This window comes from Pagrus major, chromosome 15 (genome assembly GCF_040436345.1).
Source record: "Pagrus major chromosome 15, Pma_NU_1.0".
Taxonomy (NCBI): Eukaryota; Metazoa; Chordata; class Actinopteri; order Spariformes; family Sparidae; genus Pagrus; species Pagrus major.
This window is the reverse complement of record NC_133229.1, coordinates 10,245,180-10,265,399: the sequence shown is the minus strand read 5'-3', so window position 1 is coordinate 10,265,399 and position 20,220 is coordinate 10,245,180. Positions and strand designations below refer to the sequence as shown.

Sequence of the window (20,220 nt, the reverse complement as noted above, 5' to 3'; positions counted from 1 at the left end):
TTTCATTTCAGTTTTCCCAGATTAGGTTTAAGGTGGTTTGACAGAACAAAGACCAACCTGCAGCTTTCAGCTGTATCACACTGTCTTCAATAGTGGAAGGAGTTTGCTCAGTTGTCCTGGAGATGGATCTTTTGACATTTGAGCTCAGTAAATGTTATGATTGTAGCCATAGCACTTTTTTATGACTTCTCATCTGTATTAGCAGAGCTGAAGAATGGCGGTTCATTCTCCAGCTCATTCTTTACCTTGGAAATGGTAGTTTGACAAAACAATCCCTACTGGGGGTTCACATACCAGCATTTCCCAAAATGTACTAGCTTTTCTTTAGCTGATGCAGTTTGCTCACTCTTCATGCAGGTAGATTGTTTTTACGACAAAAATCTCTCCTTCTGACCCATCATATTTTCATATTTGTTTCACTCTGAATAATAGTTATATTATTCGCTTTACATTTACTTATTATTTTATTTATTTATTTATTATATTTACTATTATTTGTAATACAATGGGAATCTTCAAGTACTCAATTTAATTGTTCAAGATGCATTGTTAGAGAAATAATTCACATTTTTTCAAACAATAATTTGTTTTGAAAAGTTGACAGATGTATAAAAGAATAAATTGTGTAGGTTTCAGTTTTTAATGCTTTCTGAATATTATTGACATGGTTGCCCATGAGAGGGTACAGTTTATGATGAGCTGTAGGGTTTAGATGGGAATACAGTTGTGAATGATGCATCCTACATTGCTGCAGATTTATGTTGCTGCTAAACTTGTTGTTATACAAAAATCCTTTAGGCAACATCTCATCCTCATGACATGGTTAGACGTGGGAAACAATAGTTCAGTCTGTGTCAGAGGAAATCTTTTAACAGTATCTGTGAATCCTGGAGCATTTATAAGCATTTCAAGATGCTGAGTTGTTCTCTAGTCCAGAATCTCACATCTTGGATTTTGACGTTGATGTCCCCATCTTTTATGAGCAGTCTTCTTAATACTACTGACAGTGTAAAATGGCTCATAGATACATACATCAAAAGTTACACAAAGCTCTCCAATACAATAACTAAGAAGTGTTTGCTTTCTATTCCGCAGACAGTTGATCCTCTAATAATATATTGAGGACCTGGCTCAGCTTTGTGACGCTGCTTCAAGTCCACCTTGATCCAAAATGTCAACTAATGTCATCTTTTGTTTGTGGTCAGAATAGAGACTAGTAAATAAAAAATGATAAGAAGTTTAAGAACTGTGGGAAATGACGCTTCAGTCTTACAGTTAAGGCCATTTAATATCATAAATGGTACCAGTGCTGTATTTCCTGAGTGTGTGTTTCTCCTCATCAAGACATAAACAAGTACTGACAAATACTGTCCCCAACCTGTGCTCACCTTGCTTTTTAGCCACATTTGAGGGCCAGACGTTCACCATATTTACTGCTGTGAGAACAGATAAAGCAATGCATATTTTCCACTCGTTTTTCACTCGTGTTTTCCACCCTAATACTTAAAAGACCATCAAGCAGGCAGATCTACCTCCAGGGTTCATTCCCTCAGGTTTATTCCTGTACTTTAGTCTGTAATGAGAGATCCGAACTTTTACTGTCACTTCACTTTGTTGTCTTGTAAAATCTTGCGGGATTTCTCATGGCATACCTCTGTAAAGTTTTGTAAGCTCCCCTGTGTTGGACCTACAGCAAAAGTTAACTTGGAGAATTACTTTCACACTTCTGTCTCTGCCGGTTCAACACATAAGGATGTGCTCTTTTTAATTTCTTTTTGGATTAGATTTGTAGGAGGCAAGCTGTGTCCAATTTGAATAGTGCCTGAAAACAAGGCAGTGGTGAATCTGTATCTGAAGTGACTGAATCTCAAAGCTTCAGGGTCATAAGTAAAGGCAAAAAACTGCTGTTGCCAGAGGCAAATCAACAGTGACTTCAGAGAAACAGGTTACTGTGTCAGACTAAAGAAATAGACTTCATGTGGCTCTGCTCTATTTGGATTACTCATATTTCTGCACTGTCTCACCCCGAGCTGGTGATAGCTCCAATTACTTTGTTCCACATCAGCAGTGGAAACGTCTTTGTGGTATTTGCCAAAGATCAGCTTATTAGTGAAGTGGATTTCTTTCAAAGGACAGTGGGGCACCTTCTCTTTTTCCTTTGTTTTTTGTTGTTGTTTTTTTTCGGTGGACTATGAGTGCTGACAAAAACTATTCTGACCAACTTTGTTTCTGTTGACCCACATCTGTTACTGTTCTCTGTATGGTCCAGTTCTTGAGTATGTACCACCTTGTTTATGTACATTTTTTAAACTTAATGATCATTTTCTGGTTACGCATGTAATAATTATTAGATGTGACCCATAGTACACGAATTGGAACATTTTTAAAAGTTGTAATTTTCATCTGTGGGAGACTTGCTTGATATGAACAGATATGTAGTAGGAGACATTTACAAGCCAGACCCTTAAAATGAAGTTATTCTTTGAATAATCTGAAAGCAGGTGTTCCTGTTTCGGGCAGTTTTGAAAATGCTTACAATACTGTCAATGTTAGCTGAATCATTTAATTTATTTATTTACTTTTTCTTTTATTTATGAATCCAAATTTCCGTAAATGTGCCATTTTTAGCCAGATGGCAAAAATGTACAGTTTTCAGATCAGACAACAAGAAGCCATTATAACAGGAACATGGTGTTCTAAAGTGCTGAAGCTGTGCAGAGCAACAGGAAGCAGCAACACATTAGTACAATTTCAGTTGACTGAATGCTGGCTGAGATAATAAAAAGAGAATTTTAAAGATTGGTGAAGAGTTTAAAAGAGGGAGGGACAAGGGCAAAATAAGCTTGAAAACATAACATCATTGTGTAATCTGATATAAAAACAAGACCAATTAAAAAGTGTTTGAAAACGTAGAAACTTAAATCATATGTGAGAAAGGTTTCCTGTTGTTTAACAAGCGTGTTTGTTTCTGTGAAAGTATCCATGAGTAAGACGATGAACACTCCCTCTGCTTCAGAGAAGCCTCTGCACTCTCACATATCTGGTTGATTTTAAATGCATGCATGTGTCTGTTTGTTTGAAGATGAAAACAAAATTCCCTTTTCATTTAAGAAATAGAATCAGAATGAAATACTGTTTTTGGTTTCAGTCTTTTGATTAAGTGAGAAATTTCCCTCAAGTACTTCAGACCTCATTTGCACTTCATGTGTTGGAGTTAGTGCAGGACTGTGACCGCTTGCTGACACAAGCAGCTGTCTCTAAAGTTTAGCATTTTCTATCTCCTCAACTAGGAAGATGAACAATGAGTGAATCATCTCATTGGCTTTCAAGCTTAGTGCACTCTCGTCTCCATATGTCAGCATGTATCATCTTTGCTCTTTGCAGGCAGGCAAAAAATGCAGCTGGCGTCCCACTAGACCTTTTTACTGTATCTTTCTTTTGTGGCCATATGGCATTTGAAAAGCTATTCACACTTCCTTTTTTACATATATATACAATCTTATCTCTTCGTTTCCTCTTTGCCTGACCCCAGGGAGAATACAGCTCTCTTCTTACTTTAGTGGCCAGACAGCAAATACAGAGCTGAACTCTGCCGTCTGCCCCAGAATGTCACATTAGAGTGAGATACAGACTGAGCTGAGACAGCCTCTCTGGAATCAACTGGCCTGTGTTCAGCACAGCTGGAAACGAGAGTGAACAGGAAGTGAGAAAATAAAGAGTTCAGGTCCCATTACAAAGTCATGAGGGACATTTTCAAGTATCAAAATCTTTCACATGTACTGTAGTAGATATATTTGCCATGGTGTTAGTCAATAGTGCTGTCCTTTCTTTTCTATTTTGTATAGCCAAAATATGAAATACCACATATTGTGTTTCTAATAAATTAAAATTGCATGACATGGGGGTTCATGAAGAAACACTTTGAATGCACGGATCAAATTGATATCTACCCTCAAATCTAATGAAGCAATAAGCCCCAAGTTGCCTTGCTTTACATTTACCATGTCAGTTTTGCTTTTATTATGCAATCATTTAGGTGATGACATCACATTTGCTTTTAAAGTCCCTGAGATATTAACAGGGCTAGTGCTCCAACACTGTCACACTGAAATAATGATGTGTTTTGTGATTGTGTTAGCTTTAATAAACACTCACTATCCTTTTTATTTTGGGTTGTTCCCTGCATTCTGGAGCAAACACATGGAGTCTGATTTTATCTGTGCTTCTCTGCGTCCCCTCACATTCACCCAGATGGTTCGTCCAGGGCCTTATAAATAAGATGTACCTTACGCCGACTTTCAAAAGACTCGCCTGAGGGCAGATTTATTAACAGTCTACATTTACTGTTACTTGTTTAAGTCTTCTGTTTGAGTATTTTGTTTTAATTGCTATAAATATGAGTTGAGGTTTGATTAATGCCAACTTAATTTGATTAAGTTTAAGGAAAAAATCTCTAATGGGATGTGTTTTCTTGAAGCTTTGATTACAGTTTGACAGTGGCTCATATGGCAATGGCCTCCAATATAGCTGGTCACTGCCAGTTTCTTAATTGTTAATTGAGAAATAATTGATATTTCCAAAAAAAAATAGGGAGTGATATGAGAGATTGAAAAGATCTCTATGACATCATAGACATACTATTATCACAAGCAACAGACAGTTCATGTACTTCTAAGCCCATTAAACAGGTGACCCTGGAGACCGCCTGCTCCTTTTCCCATCTCTCATGTAGATCATTCGTCCCCTCGCAGCATGTTCAGTACAGAACATCCCGGTATGTTGGCGTTTGTCAAGTGTGTTCTACCGCTGATAAATGGTATCCTTTGGGAAGGAAAACACATTGCTCCTCATAACTTCAAAGCCTCAGCAATTGTTCATACCAGTTTGTGCTGGCAGACACGTTCTGTTGCCAGAATGCTGGTATTTGACAAAAGTGTTCATGACTGAAAATCCAACCCACATTGCATTCTTAATCATCATTTTTAGTCCTGCTTTGAACTATTGATTTGTGGCCTTTTTTCTGTGGTATTGAGCCAGTGCGCCGGACAATAATTTAGATTATGTAACACGCATGGCACGCAGCATGCAAGTTCTCAATCTGATTTACGATCCCAGAGTTCCTAAAAAGTTTTGAATGAGTCTTTATTATACAACACATAAAAACAAATAAATAAAAGATGATTAAAGAAGCAGCCCTCATTTTTAACATTTTGTCTCATGCATTACCCATTACTTTGAGATCATTAACCACTGCAAAACTATGCTTGTGAATGCCTTCAAAACCTCTATATCAATGGTGACAGGATTGCATAAGGACATCTGACATTGCAAATAAATCTTTAAACAGAGATCAAACCTTTAAAACCTGAATTTCTTAGAAGTGGGATGTTAAAGAAAGCCAAATACCTATCTTGTGATGGCCCAGCGTGACCCCATCCTATATGTCCTCTACAGTGACTCAGCTTGCAACAAGTTTGGACATCTGACCCCGGAGGTCGTCCAAAACCGTCAGTCCTCATCGGCTTTAGCTCGCTTCAGCTTCAGTGGACAGAGGTTGAAGGTTGCAGAGATGGAATGTGTCAGATTATAGATGTTTGCCACAAGCGTATGACATAGAAACTCTATTAATGTCTGTGATTTAGTTTCCAACATGCTGCATGTTTTCAGGGAGGAGTGTAATGCCGGGGCGATTACACAGTCTCATGATTTTGGATTGCAGTTGATGAAGAGAGCTGTAGTTGCTAATGGAGCTGCTCTCTGACCCCCTTAAGTTTTAAGTAGCCATTTTAGCAGCCTTGGGGCGGGACCCAGACTGCTTGGCTATTGTTGATTAAGGTCATTTGAGCAGGAGGTCATAGTGAAAGAAGACTCTCTTCAAAATCTTCAGGAGCTTGTGAAATGAGCTCTCAAACTGTTTGTTTCGCGGCAGTCTCAAACATGTTTATACACTAAAAAACACCAGTAAAACACATGCTTCTCCAGCTGCAATTTTTTAGAGAAATTCTCTCACCTTTGAGTTTCACAAACACCTTGAAATCCTCCTTGTGTCCATAGGAAAGAGGCTGCGACAATCGCCCGTAAAAGAACCCCAGTTTAGTCATTGTGTGCTTGAGTCATCCTCAGACCTCAGCTATTTTGACTCCCTTTCCCAGCATGGGCATCTGCTTGCTGGTAAAAGATTATTTCTCCGGAATAAAACAGCTTTGGTTTATGGGAAAAAATGTTGAAGCATTGTTTTACCAAATGTGGTTTTTATCACTGCCTGGCAAATTGTTGTTTTCCAAGATTCCAGCTGTTACTTAACAAAGGTACTCTGTCTTTACAACGACCTCAAAATATATGAAATCACTAAAAATGTCACCCACGCATTCCCATTTAGTTTGCAATCATTTGTGATGTTTGTGGTGAACCTCAGTCATCCAGGTCATGTTTTATAATAAAGTGCTATACAGAGGCAACTGGAAGATAAGATAATAATTTGAGATGTTTTCACTTATTTTTTTCTCATGTAGGATTTGTAAAGTCCTCCAAGATTTGAAAAGGGATCGAGGAGAATACAAATAACCTGGCTGGAAATAGTATGAAATGGGTTTTAAATTATTTGTTACTCGCCTTGGTCATACACATCACATATGCTCGATAATATAGTTAAAATAGAGCCGTTTGTTGAATTATGATTGTTCCATAATATCATATATTCTACTTTGGGCAGCTGCAGGTATAGATATATATCATGAGCCACGTTCTATGGAGGGTTTTCCTATTGCTTTTACTTCTGACTGGCTGTCAGGGTGTTGAGGTAATGCTCCCTCTCCCTCATCTGCTCTACAGGCTGATAGAAAAAGATGAGATAATCCTCTCCCCATCTTAAGAAATATCGTTAAGATGTGATTGTGTACATGTGCTTGTCTGTGGTGCTGCATCCACATGTGAGTGCAGTGTGGGGTGTGTGTTGGCACATGCGTATGTTTAAGGGAGTACATTGTGTGGGTTGATGTTAGTTTATTGATGTGTGGGTGTCTTATTAATCAGTAAACGGTTGACTCACCATGACTAGGGCTGGCAGTAAACTCAGTGATCCTGATTAAATAAAGTTACATAACCAAAGTTCAGGCCAGGTGACTTCGTGTTCCTTGTGATAAATGGCAGGTATGGAAAATCAAGAATTTCTATAAGAAACACAGTATGGATCTTGACCTTGGGGATGCAAGTCGTCTTGGAGGAAGCAGGTGTGCTGTTATGCAACTCGGCCCACTTAACATAGAGCTGTGAAAAGGACAGTGATGTGTGACACAGATCCTGGGAAATATCATCCACAAGCTGAAGGTGACATCATCTTTTTTCTCTGTCTCTCCTAGCTGCTGACTGGGACCCTGGATGGGAAGCTGAGACTGTTTCAGTCCAGCAGTGGGGCCTGTCTGTCTCATGACAACAGTGCTGCTGTGCATAGCATCCCCAACATGACTGCATAATTACAGCAGGCTGCTGCAAAGACCATGCAGGATTCATTAAAGCAGTTCCAACCCTCTGGCCAGGATTTTACTGGGAAAGAAGAACGTAAGGGTTTTGTTTTTACTTGGTGATTAAATAAAGATAAAAAAAATAGATAAAAGTTTAAAGTGGTTTTGTGTTTCTTGTTGTGTGTCTTTTGTGTTCTTTTCAAATTGTAAAAAGGAGTCACCCATTTCAACTCAGTCGTCTTTGTTAAATGTGCACTATGTAGATCATTACCTACTGAAAGTTTAACAAAGATGACTGCTGACTGACTGTTATTTAATATATCTGTGGTTTGACTGATAATGTTTTCATTTAACCACATTATTTTGATGCAATATTTACCCAAGATAATAACAGCCAAACTTGCCAAAAACAATTTTACCAGCCGTTATTCCCATCTGTTGTTCACATTCTAATGATGAAGCATCACATTTTGTTTGTTCAATATGTGAAACAGATTTATTTCTATATCACTGGCTACACAGCTATGACCTCAACTGGGTGCAACCTCTTTAGCTGCCAGACACACAGATGCTACTACTGTTCACACCGACACACCCATCCCCATTGTCTGAGCTGTACATTTACTCTTCTCTGCCTCAGTCACAACAAAATGTCAGCTACACTGAACTGTAAGAGAACAAAATATAATAAAGTAGGACTCTGAAATTTAAAAAACAAAAAGGGCCACATTGTCAGTACTGTGTACAGCAAGTATGAATAATTTGTTACATCTTGGTTAAATGCCTGTGGAGATTATTTCTTTAAGTATTTGTCTGTTGTCTACAGGGTATAAAAGCAGCTGTGTGACTGCAGCAGTAAGGTGTACCTCAAGGTTCTACTTTAGGACCACTTCTGTTTTGTATTTTTATTAATGATCTCCTGATGGTATTTCTTTTTAAATTGTTATTAGTCACTATGTTAAAGTATATACTAATATACAATGATATATACATTGAAACTATAATAAATACACTACATATAATATACAGCCTGCTACTGTTATGCAGTAAAATGATCCCGGACATTCCATACTATGTTATTCTATACATCAAAATCTTATTCATCACATATTAACAAGACTTTTTGAAATTTGACTTTTACGTCCTATAGACTTGGTTGTCAGCTCCCAAAATCAGTGAAACAAAGTCTTACATAACGGTCTTTGGTATGAGGCCGAACCTCAATTCCAAATCCAACTCTCTGGTTTTAGTTTGCAATGGCGGCACATCTCTCCAGAAAGTTGATAAAATTAAATGTCTAGGTTTATGGATCGACTCTGGACTTACTTTAACCGCACATTGATTTAATTATAAAAACATTAACTTTGATATTGGTGCAGTATTGTTCCACTAAGATTTGCTTCCCGGATTACATCACTGATACTGGACAACAGTAAAACTGTTGCATAAAATTATTTATAATGTATAATTATTTTTTTATAATAATTACCAAAATTATTTTAAAACTTCTTCCTCTTAATGTCGTCTATAATAGTTTCTGTAGTTTCTGTTTTTTACTATGCCTTTGTAAAACACTAGTACAAAATGTTTTTCCATTATACTTAAATATTCATTGCTCATGAAAGCACTCAGATTTCCTCTTTATGGTCCCCTTTGTCTCCAAGTAAGTCAGTAAAAAGAAAATTACTTTATAGGTTTCCTTCGGATTGGAATAAATTAACTTCAAGAAGTTGATGAAGGTTCTCAGTCATCCAGGTCATGGCAATTCTAAGTGCTATAAACAACTTCAAGAATTTCCTAATTTCTTTTGGCTTTTCTGAGAATGTCTAATTCTTGTATTAAAACAAATTTTATTTGTTGTTAGTGAAGCTATCACTGATAGTTAAGCTATAATTTAATAATTTTTAAGTCTGTTTTACTTTGTTATTGAGTTAATAGTTTGTTGTGTGTTGTTGTTTTGTATCGTTTTGTTGTGTTTGCTCTCATGAGTGGATGTTTTGGGACCCCCTTGAAAATGGTATAATACAAATTAAGGTGTCCCAAATATGTTAAATTGAAATAATTAAATACAATAATTGACACTTGCTTGTTTTGCTTGGACTCACATCAACAATCGAAAAGATCATATGCTATACCAAGGTCATTACTGGAGACTACATCTTCTATGTCATGTTTAGGTTTAAGATTAAGATACTTCATAAGCTGTTAATAACTAATTAGTATAACACGAAGACATTTCTCTGGCTAAAACTTTATTTTCTTTGTTTAGCGTTAGGACACAATGTTCACTTCTCTTGCCCAGTACAAAACTCTTCCTACTATTAATTTCCTCCTGCCATTATCACTGCCGACATGTTCTAACCCACAGCTGTCTAAGAGAAGCTGAAGGAAAACTCTACCTATCTGAAATGGAATGGAAACTTCAAGCCTCACTCACCCCCCGTCCATTAGGAAAAGATATTGTACTTGACGCATTATCTGACGCTGACGCCGTTGATAGAATGATAAACTCACTGATAGGCTGCCTTGTCTCGACTCCCTCAGACGGAGATGAATTTTCAGAAGACTGCTCCTCTCTGCCTTGTCCCCTGTCCAACACTCTGCGTTTGATTTACTCTGTCTTTTTGGACTGTGTGCTCTAATTGATACCGAGGCAGACTTGCATGTGAAGATTGTTCTTTGTGCAACACAGCCTCAGCTAGATCAGATGAAATATAGCTTTGAAGTTGCACAATATCAGCTGCCAGGTTTCCTATCACAAAAACTGATGTTCAACATTATAGAAAGCAGATCTGGGGCTGCATAGGATTTATGGGGTGGTACCTATTCTTTTTGTCATACACCACATTGTGTGTGTGTGTGTGTGTGTGTGTGTGTGTGTGTGTGTGTGTGTGTGTGTGTGTGTGTGTGTGTGTGTGTGTGTGTGTGTGTGTGTGTGTGTGTGTGTGTGTGTGTGTGTGTGTGTGTGTGTGTGTGTAGGTGTTTTTATGCCACAGAGATAGGTATGTACTGGCAAGATTGAGTCTGCCCTGTCACGGTGAGCTTTAGTGTTCCTGCAAGCAGAAAAGACTTTCTACTGGAACAAAACATAATAAATTGTCTATGGGGTAAATTTATGTGGCCATGTTCTTTCTCCATTTTAATGCGCTGGAATGTGTGTGAGTGTGTGTGTGTTTATGATCCAGTATCTTCTCTTGAATGAATTAACCTGTTACTCACAAACCAACGTGATATTTTGGTGCACACGCACATTCCTTGTCTGTGTGAGGTCGTATTTGGTGCACTCCCTGCATTGATCTCACCACTAAAGAATGACGTGTTTATATTTTCAAATAAAAGGATTTTGTGGGTAGCCACACCCGTACACCATAATGCAATCTGGTCCAAAGTTTGATCTCTTGAAATACTTTGTCTTTCAGTTCGACAAAGAGAGTACGAGGACACGAGATATATGACAGCGCTAAACAGAGCAGAGTCTCACGTTGTGGGAAGATACAGTGCAGAACTCCCTATTTAGACGTCCATTTTCCATCTCAGCATCATCTACAATTCAAATTTAGTGTGTGCATGCTTGACATTGGGTTGTTCACTGGCTCTCTGGCCTGAACTCTGAACGAAGGCCTTCACCTTCCCTCACGAGTGCTTGATATGAAAAAAAAAAACAATATATACATCATAGAGCACGTGCAGTTTAACAACCCCCAATGGACCTCTGAAGATCTCTGGTCCTTTGTTTTTATGAACTCAGTACAACCCAATGTCAAGGGAGGGGTATATTTGCACATGTCAAAAACTGCCGTCATATAGCCGTGACTCATACAAGTCTTACATACAGCTTTTCTAAATATCACATAATGTTCTATGAATTATTTAAAAGAAGTTTCCAGGGTGGTGGACATTAAAGTGATAATTCTGACATGAGCTATGTTCGATCATAGTCATTTGGCTTCAAGGCGACCAACTTGATGAGAGCTTTCAAAAGCTGCCTTTAACGCCAGCTGTAAACTAATGCCAGGATCAGGACAAGATGACATCAGCCTGATAATGTCATGAAAGACAGCATCAGGAACAAAACTGAGCTACAGTTGCAACAATAGCTGTGCATTTTTGCCTTCTCTCGCCAAGTTTGACAACTGACATGCGCATGAGGCTGAAGCACAGAGCACTAATGCACCCACAGCTGTAAACATGGTGAAGCAAAAGAGGTATAATGTTGTTGGTGCTCTCAGGTGGAGCAGTCAAGTCGGTCCATGGCACCTCCTTTCGGATCACCCGAGTTACGTGAGTCTTGAAACAGGGCAAGCTTTGATTGGTCAGGGTCTGATATCTGTCTCTCGACCAACTCACAGCAACGATCTGAGTTATCATCTTGAAAAACAAAAGAAAACTTTTTATGCAGCACTGAAATTGGGATGTAAAAATAAATTACTCAAGAACTGTCCTTACATATAGCATAGTTATTAGTGTGTGAGCTTTATTTGAGTATTTCTATTTTCTGCTATGTCCACTACCTTTCACACAGTAATATTGTAGATTTTACTAGGTCCATCTTGACCTAGTTGAACATTGAAATACTGCTTGGTAAATGCACCAATTGTGATAAAATAGAGTACTCTAATAGAGTCCATTCAGCATGATGAGTACTTTTACTTTTGATACTAAAAATGCATTTTGCTGTTAAATTACTGTATGTATTTATGTTTCCTTTATAGCTCCAACAGCAGCAGCACCAGCAGTTTGCTTAGAAACCAGTAGTTTGGGCAGTTAACAAAAAACAATGCCACGTGCAGGGAGTCAAACTTCATCAAGATTCAGTCAAACTCCCTCCTGGTCCCTCCCTCCCAGTCCAACTCACTGTAGCACCCAAAAGAAATATTTGAAAAGAGCTGTGCAAAAACACCACGGCAGTGAGCAGCGGCACCAAATTTAAAAGCCTTATCACTCTACGTCAATTTACAGTAACAGGGAGATAAAAGTAGCTCTGAATATGAAAACACTTTTTCCGTACATGTCTCCATGTGGAACATTTCCCTCTTAACATACACATGTTCCTGTAACAATTCATATACATATATATGTTTTAAAAAAAGAAACATCTTGAGGTGTCAGCCGGCCTGTCTTTTTGCTTATGTTGTCTACAAATTACACAGAGTCATATTTTTGGCTTGAGTGATACAGCACATGTGTCAGTATTCAGTAACTGTCACGGTGAGTCTTTACAGTATAGGTAACTGTAAAGGATGAACATGGATGATAAGCTGAAGAGAGTGATAGTAAATACTGGTGAAATATCCAGATGGAGCCACGCGGGAAGAGCCAGACAGGGAAATCAGTGTCTCTGTACTTGACTCAGTCCCGTGTTGTTCTGTGCTGCTGTGTGCAGACGACGACGGAAATACCGATTAGTAGCAGATGGTGTCATCCAGGATACAAGGCATAAACATTCGAGTGCTTAACACTTAGATAAATCAACACAAAACCCTCATGGAGTTAGCGGGAAAAATGGGGAAAACAGGAGCACGTAATGTGAGGTGCCAGATCGCTGAATAAGACTGGGGCCACGAAGGAACCCTGAAATTCTAACAGTGACTGTCTTGATCTTGAAAATCTTGATCTTTAAAAACTGGCTAAAAAAGAAGTTGGATGAGAATTTGCACATTTAGTCCTGGCTCTCTTTTTTAATCCTCTTCAGCAAGTACTCATCAAACCCATATTTGAGTCCAAACAAATGTTTCATAATGAGATTTTTTGCAGCAGAAAAGGCTTGTCCAAGCTTTCATTTGAGCCGAAGAACCAGTTCACACAGTCTCTCTTCATGGCTTTCATAAGGTTAAGACACTTCGTCAGCTCCATTAAGCCAAGGTGCAAGGGTGAGATGAGATGATAGTTTGGCATCCGAGTGTAAACCATCAAGTCTCTGCACATTTCTCAGGTTCATTAACTCACCCCATCAGCCTAAACTCCAACCTTGGGCTGACACAAAGATAGCATTTCGACATCGACCTTCACCATTAGCGAATTCCTTTGTTTTTATGACTGAATTTATTTCCTGAAAGACGCAATTTTATGTTTTCCTCTCTAATCATGTTTAACCTAGCTGGAGAATTAACAGCACATGTGGTCCAGCTCCACTTCAGTGCATGGATGTGATTGGTACACGTGTCTGCGTGTACAGCTTGTTAATGTTTCTGCTATCAATTTGTGATATTAAATAAAACTTAGCCTTGGTTTGCTTTTTTTTTTTACTTTTGCCATAAAATTAACAAACAAAAAAGCTCTGAAGAAAGTGACGTGATCAGAGTTACTCCTCAGGTTGAGTGTGCCGGCACCATTTGAAAACACTTCAAAGTGAGTAATATAAAAGTCCAAATATATCATCTGTCTTCCAGGCTTGAACCTAGTTTTCAGGTTGTGTGGTTGCCAACCAGCCATGACTATCACCTGCCTGACTAACTCAAATCTGAGCAATAACTTCAGGTTATGGCATTTCTCTATTTCATACTGTGCCAGGTTTTCATACCCTCGAATGAACTCCAATTCAGCAGCGAGGAAAAATGTCTCAAAATCTTGTTTGCTTCAGCACTGAACGCACGGATGTAGACAAATGTTATTCCTTCACCATGGCTGCATCACAGTTATTTAACCTGAGAGCTTAAAACTTGCGGTGTACAGACAGAAGCAGGTTGCCAGCTACGAAACCTGGAGTCAATAATGAGCAGGAAATTCTCCCCTGGAACATTTGGTAGCCTTCAACATATCATTCCTGCTAACTGCACCTATCCTCAGTGTGTTTCCAATGAGTGAGCTCTTGTATCAAAGTCCAATGCGCAGTACATTCTCTTCTTAACTTGACAATAAGGGAAGCTTAAGTGCTTCAATTTATAATGGTGCCAGCAGTTAACTATTATCACATTTGCTGTTAAAACAAGATAAATATGCCATTATTCTTGGATTCATGGCTCATTTCTGCCTTAAAAGGATAAGTCTGGTGATATTATATATTTTTCCTACTGTCAATAAATGCAATGAAAAGCCAAGGCCAAAAATGATCCCCATAACAAGTACTGTCTACATACCCAAAGCCTGAAATTCTTCATCTCTGTGTCAGTAATGTCCATTATTGTCCAAAAACATATCAGTGAGTCAGATCATTGCATTGGTTGACATGTACCTTCATTATGATGAACATGGGTAATATGGGTCATTCGTTCTCAAACATTCCCATTCACCATCCTGCTGCCAGAAATAGCACTCACTCCAATACGAGGACTCAATCCCATTTCCAAGTTTTAACAATCATATTCAACCCTGCTTTATGTAAACAGATGAGAAATGCATCAAAATGCAGGACAGTCATGCACAAATCAGAAACAACGTCACTTCAACTTGCTATCTAGTTAGCTACCACAACATCAGCATACTAGTAGCAATTGTTTTATGCTTGTTATAAAGAAAAGGACCTTCTTTTAACCCTCAGTTTGAAGTGTGAGCATGTAGCCCAAACACTTCACCCCACCCCTGTATCTCAACCAGAATCAGGACTCCCTGTCCCTAGGCGTGAAGGCGCAAAATGGAGTGGCAGGATTAAGTCTTAGGGCCAAGGGGTGTATTGGAATTGGCCCAAAATGTGTTTTCATCTCACCTTTTTTATTTATGGCTGAGCATACATACTCTCACACAACAGCTCCCCATTAACAGAAACAAGAAAACAGAGTAAGACAGCCAGGTGACTCCAACAGTGTTGGAGATGTTAAGTTTATTCCATTTATTAGATCCTTTATTGATTTGTTTGGGGAAAGGTTTGGGTTCAGTTGGGACAGATTTGAAACAGAACTTTGTAAATATCTGAATTTCTATTTTTTGTATCGCTGAATCCATGAAATGTTGTATTCTTTTTGTTGAACTCTGGATTTTTGGTATGGACAGTATACAGTATTTGAACTCATCTGCAAAAAAGCTACCAGGATGAGGTCAAGCTGCTGTTAAAATACTAAAATGTTAAAATACGCCTACCTTTTTAAAGAAGAATTTGAAAATGATAATGACAGTTGTCAGGGCATAAAACCAAAGATTTGTTGACCTTAACAAATCCAGATGCCATAGTCTTACAGTAGCATAGACGTCAGCGCTGAAAAGAAATCGTGACCATAAAATCGAAAGTCAAGTCAAATCATGGATTTGGAGAATCATGACACCCCTATCTATGAGACTGCTGCAGTGAGAGCAACGTTTCTCCTATTTCAGTTCTGACATGGGGTTACTGAACACCACTCACTGCAGCGTGTTAAGTATGGGCCATAGTGCCACAGCAGCAAAGATGACATGTAGATTGGCGGTTTTCCAATCAAGGCTTCGCAGATAAATAAGTAACAGTAGTTATTACGCCTAGAATCTAGGGCTTCAGAGTAGAGCTGCAGCATGTTGATATATGACACCCCCATAATCCTGAACTGAGAGAAGAACTGCTTCAACAATGCTCTTTGTACACGTGATGTGATGTTTAACATAATTATTAACTCAAACATAAACTTGTTTAGTTCACCTCCATGAGCCACAACAATGCAGTGTGTATAAGCAGCGGAGCTTCAGCTATGCTGCAGCACCTTCTGTGCCCAGGGACCCAAGGCCAGAGCTCCTCCTCCTCCTCCTCCTCCTCCTCCTCCTCTCCGCTACACTGAAGAGAGCTCACTCTCACTTTGTTCTCTCTCTCTCACACAACACTGTTCATGGTGCTCGCTTGAACTGTCCATGCTCATCAATCTTTCTCTAGGTCCCACATTGTTGTTCCAATCGCGATTTCCTGGTAATACTTGTACACGTTTTCTTTAAAATGAGCCCAGAGTTCTCGGAGTACTTAAGCTCTTATAAATTAGCTCTATATATCTTACTGATCTGCAGTAACTCCACACATCCCATCAGGACAAAGAGGAAAATGGGGATCTGGAAGTTATTAGCAAATGATTGCCGAATTGAAAATGAAATTGTTAGAAAAGAAGCAAAGTGGTGATTGTTCTTATGCAATCCCCACCCCATTAGCCTAAATGTTGGTAAGTATGAGTCAAAGTACGAGTACTTTCTTACTTATTTAAACAGTGTCTCATATTTATTTGAAGTTCGGAAGTCAGACCTGCAATTTGCAGACGTTTTGCATGCAAGTCCGACAGTTCAAATACACATCTGGGGAAAGGTTTCAGCCCACTGGATTGACTGAAGCCTGATTACATCACTATGACAGGCAATGCTGTATAAAGCTGGCAGCGTTTGACCCTCGCTAAACATGAGCAACCAGCAGGCAATTAACGGGCTTCTCACAGCCTGCCTTCCTCGGGCAACAAAGGAAGTAAACAAGATTCCCTCTGTTCATCCTTCCGCTTAGGATATTGGCTAAGCACACAAACAAAGGTCTGGCAGGTCTGCAGCGTCTGATTATGTACTCTCTGTGACAATAACATCGAGGTGTTCCCCTGACGCTGTTATGATGGCGAGCATAAAATCACCCAGGAAATATTCAGTTGTGTTGAAAGTGACTAATCATGTATCAACAAATCCCACCCACATAGGTCACACAAAAACCTTTCAGATGAGGACAAGTCAAACATTGGTTATCTCACTTTGATGCAATGCCTGCTTGAAGCCAAGGTATGTGAGACATTTTTATATGAAAACTGGAATTGGAGGCTTTAAAAGCAAACAGGTGGTATCCTGGAAACGAGTACTTCTTTTTTTTTTTTTTGCAACGTGTCTCAAACTTTTTAATTGTCACATACCAGATTCTGTAGACAACACGTATTAACAGGAAATATGACCAAACCCTGATGACGGTAAACTCTTCTTGTTATATCAGTCCTAGTTTGTTGAAAGTACAGCAGGACTAGAGAACAGCATAAGTGTGTCAACACACAGTTAGACACTCCGTCAAAGCCAGAGAGTCAAACTAGAAGTCCTGCAGTGTTGCGATTTAATGATTAATGGTGTGTACAGATCAGCTCGAATGTTTTCTACAGTTTTCTTGCTCCCCTGTTGACTTCTCAATTGCCTTGCAAAACCTATAGGAGCAAATCATGGAGCTCTGTTCTGTGAAAAGAGGGAGGCCTGTCGTGTGGCTCCGATGTTGTTGTAAATTACTATCTCTAACGATCCATCTCAGCATGAGAGGAAATGCTCTGTACGTCCTGTATTAGAAATAACATCAGGACTTTTAGAACAAGACGGCAAGACATTCAAGTGATACTTGAGGAAGCATAGGGGTATCATCACGGTGCCTTTTAAATATAAATCAAGGAGATTTAAAATGTGCACTGTCAAAATATTATTGTGTTATCATCGCCAAACACTGGTGAGTTAAGTTTCACTGTCACTGATGTAATTTGTTTCGGTGCACAGACTCAATTGAAATGACATCACATAAGCCAGTAAATTCACAAGAACTATGTCAGTTTTTCATTGCTTCCTGCAGCCTGTGGCAGACGCTTTGATTGGTGGTTGCTCTGATGTGGCTCCATACATCGGTTATAAACAATAAACTGTGTCATCATCAGGTCAAATGAGCATGCATGGTAGGAAGATGCTTTTTGTCTAAATTCTGCAGAAAGAAAATAAGCCAGAGCGCACAAGTGTTTACATTTAGGGATGAAACTAAAACAAATGAAGTCAGTGACAGTGAAATTTTACTGACCTGTGTTTGGCAATGGAAACACTATAATATTTTGACAGTGAAAATTACTATTGTGAGAACTCTTGAAGAACATGTCCGAAACTTCAATCTTTCTTTTTTAGGCTGAACAATTGTCTACAGCTATGCTAGCAGCTCTGCCTGGCTGTATTTATAGCACACTAATGCTTTTAGCTACAAACTTTTGTCACGTGTGCTAACATGCACACAATGACAATGCTAAGATGCTGATGCAGGTGTGTTAAGCATATTCACTATCTTAAACTGGCATGTAAGCATGCTAACATTTGCTACTCAGCACTAATCACAAAGTAGGCTACAGCTGCCAGCTAAAGCAAAAATGTGCAAAGAGGTGGCACATGGGTGGAGCTGAGGCAGGCCGAATGAAGCCTGGTTGCTGGTTGGGCATTTCAACATGGAGCTCCATGGAGATTGACTCACTTTTGGAGCCAGCCTCAAGTGGCCATTCGAGGAACTGCAGTTTTTGGCACTTAAAAATGTTTGGCCTCAAAGGTTGACACTTATTCTGGACCAAAGTGATGGACTAACCAACCAACACTGCCTTCCACAAAACCATCGCTACCAATAGCTAAAAGCTACCTTTAAAGAACCAAACATTATCTAACTACAATCTGATCTATATTTCATTTAGAGGCACTTTTAAAGAAGCTTTTTCGTTTTCTTCTTTTCCTTCAGGGTTGTATATACGTTATTATGCATATAAAAGTTCTTAAAAGTTAAAAAGGTCAAAAAGAAGCTCCTCTCTTTCACACGAAACACTGCTCCTGAAACACCTCGTCAGTTGTACATTACTATGTCACACATTTGCGTAATTCATGCCAAGCGGCTGGTTTGGCAGTAAGAATTGAATTAGCACAGCTGGTCTGTTGCTGTTAGCTGTGCTGGCTCAGGTGTGTGTGAGCTGACCAATCAGAGCAGACTGGGTATTCAGAAGGGGGGGCTTAAAGAGACAGGAGCTAAAAGAGAGAGTTTCAGACAGAAAGGGCGAAAACAGAGCTGCTGCACTGGACAGTATGAGAACACTGATGTGTTTTTTGAGCATTAAAGCGTGTTTACCTATTCTAGTAGTAACCCAAAATAAAATGATGAACCTGAAAGTAAGCATGATATCTCCCATTTAGGACACAAGTGGCTTTATGAATACAGTTTGATTTATTTGATTTGATTCGAAATGACATCCAGTAATTAGGCATGGAGAAGTCTGTGACATCATGAAAGAAACAACAAACTGGAGGCAACCAAGGATCATTTTTTTGGTTTAAACTCACCTCCAGAGTAGGTTGGAGAGGGGAACAGCCACATTGGCTTTGCAGCAATAAAATTTCATTTGATCCCATTGCCATAACCACAAGCAAACTAACACCAGTAATGACTGTAGTAAGTGAAGAACTCAGTAAATGAGCAGTGAGGATAGTAACATCCAAAGAAAATGGTGCTACTCTCCAGATATATAAATGCATACTGTACATTATGGTGCAATTGTCATGCAAAGGGAGCAGTCATTCCATTTGGGAGATGATGCAACGATATTTTACAATGCCAGCCATTCTGGCCAAATTTCTTTCATTGGCATTACTCAACTTTTGGCATGATTAACTTAAACGGGCTATTTGAAGTAAATCTTAACTAAAAGGCCATTTCTACCTAACCTCTTAATTTTCATCATTCCCAGAACTATTGTATTTTACTGATGCTGTGAGATTTACATGTTATATATGTGTCACTCTCTCCAGTTCTCAGTATTTTAAACATTTCAGAAGCCAGATTTCCTTTTTGGATTGTGCTCCTGAGTCACACTGAACCACTTTTTTGTTAAAAACACATAAACCTCAATGGTGAAGTCACAGCTTGGAGAAGAGAGCTGGAAACTATAGTTGTTTATCAACCTAACCGACATCCATCACTTTTGTTTCATGGCTCCCCCAGATCTCTGGTATTTGTAGCATTAATGGAGGAGTCCACGTTTATGTGTGAATCTCCGCAAGGTAGGCTCTGGATTGCGGTGTGATCCAAATGACCCAGAAAGTATTCAAAAATATCTTAAAAGTGATGGAAACTTGAAGCGGG

The 20,220-nt window shown here is 39.0% G+C and overlaps 1 protein-coding gene across 1 annotated transcript in view; it reads left to right on the top strand.

Moving 5' to 3' along the window:
- wdr27 (WD repeat domain 27) overlaps nt 1–7,573 on the top strand; it is a 44,255-nt gene extending 36,682 nt beyond the window's left edge. Inside the window, exon 24 of the mRNA XM_073482306.1 lies at nt 7,359–7,573. Coding sequence (XP_073338407.1) covers nt 7,359–7,472 — 114 coding nt within the window. The 3' untranslated portion in view covers nt 7,473–7,573. The remainder of the gene's footprint in view (nt 1–7,358) is intronic.
- Nucleotides 7,574–20,220: the final 12,647 nt, after the last annotated feature.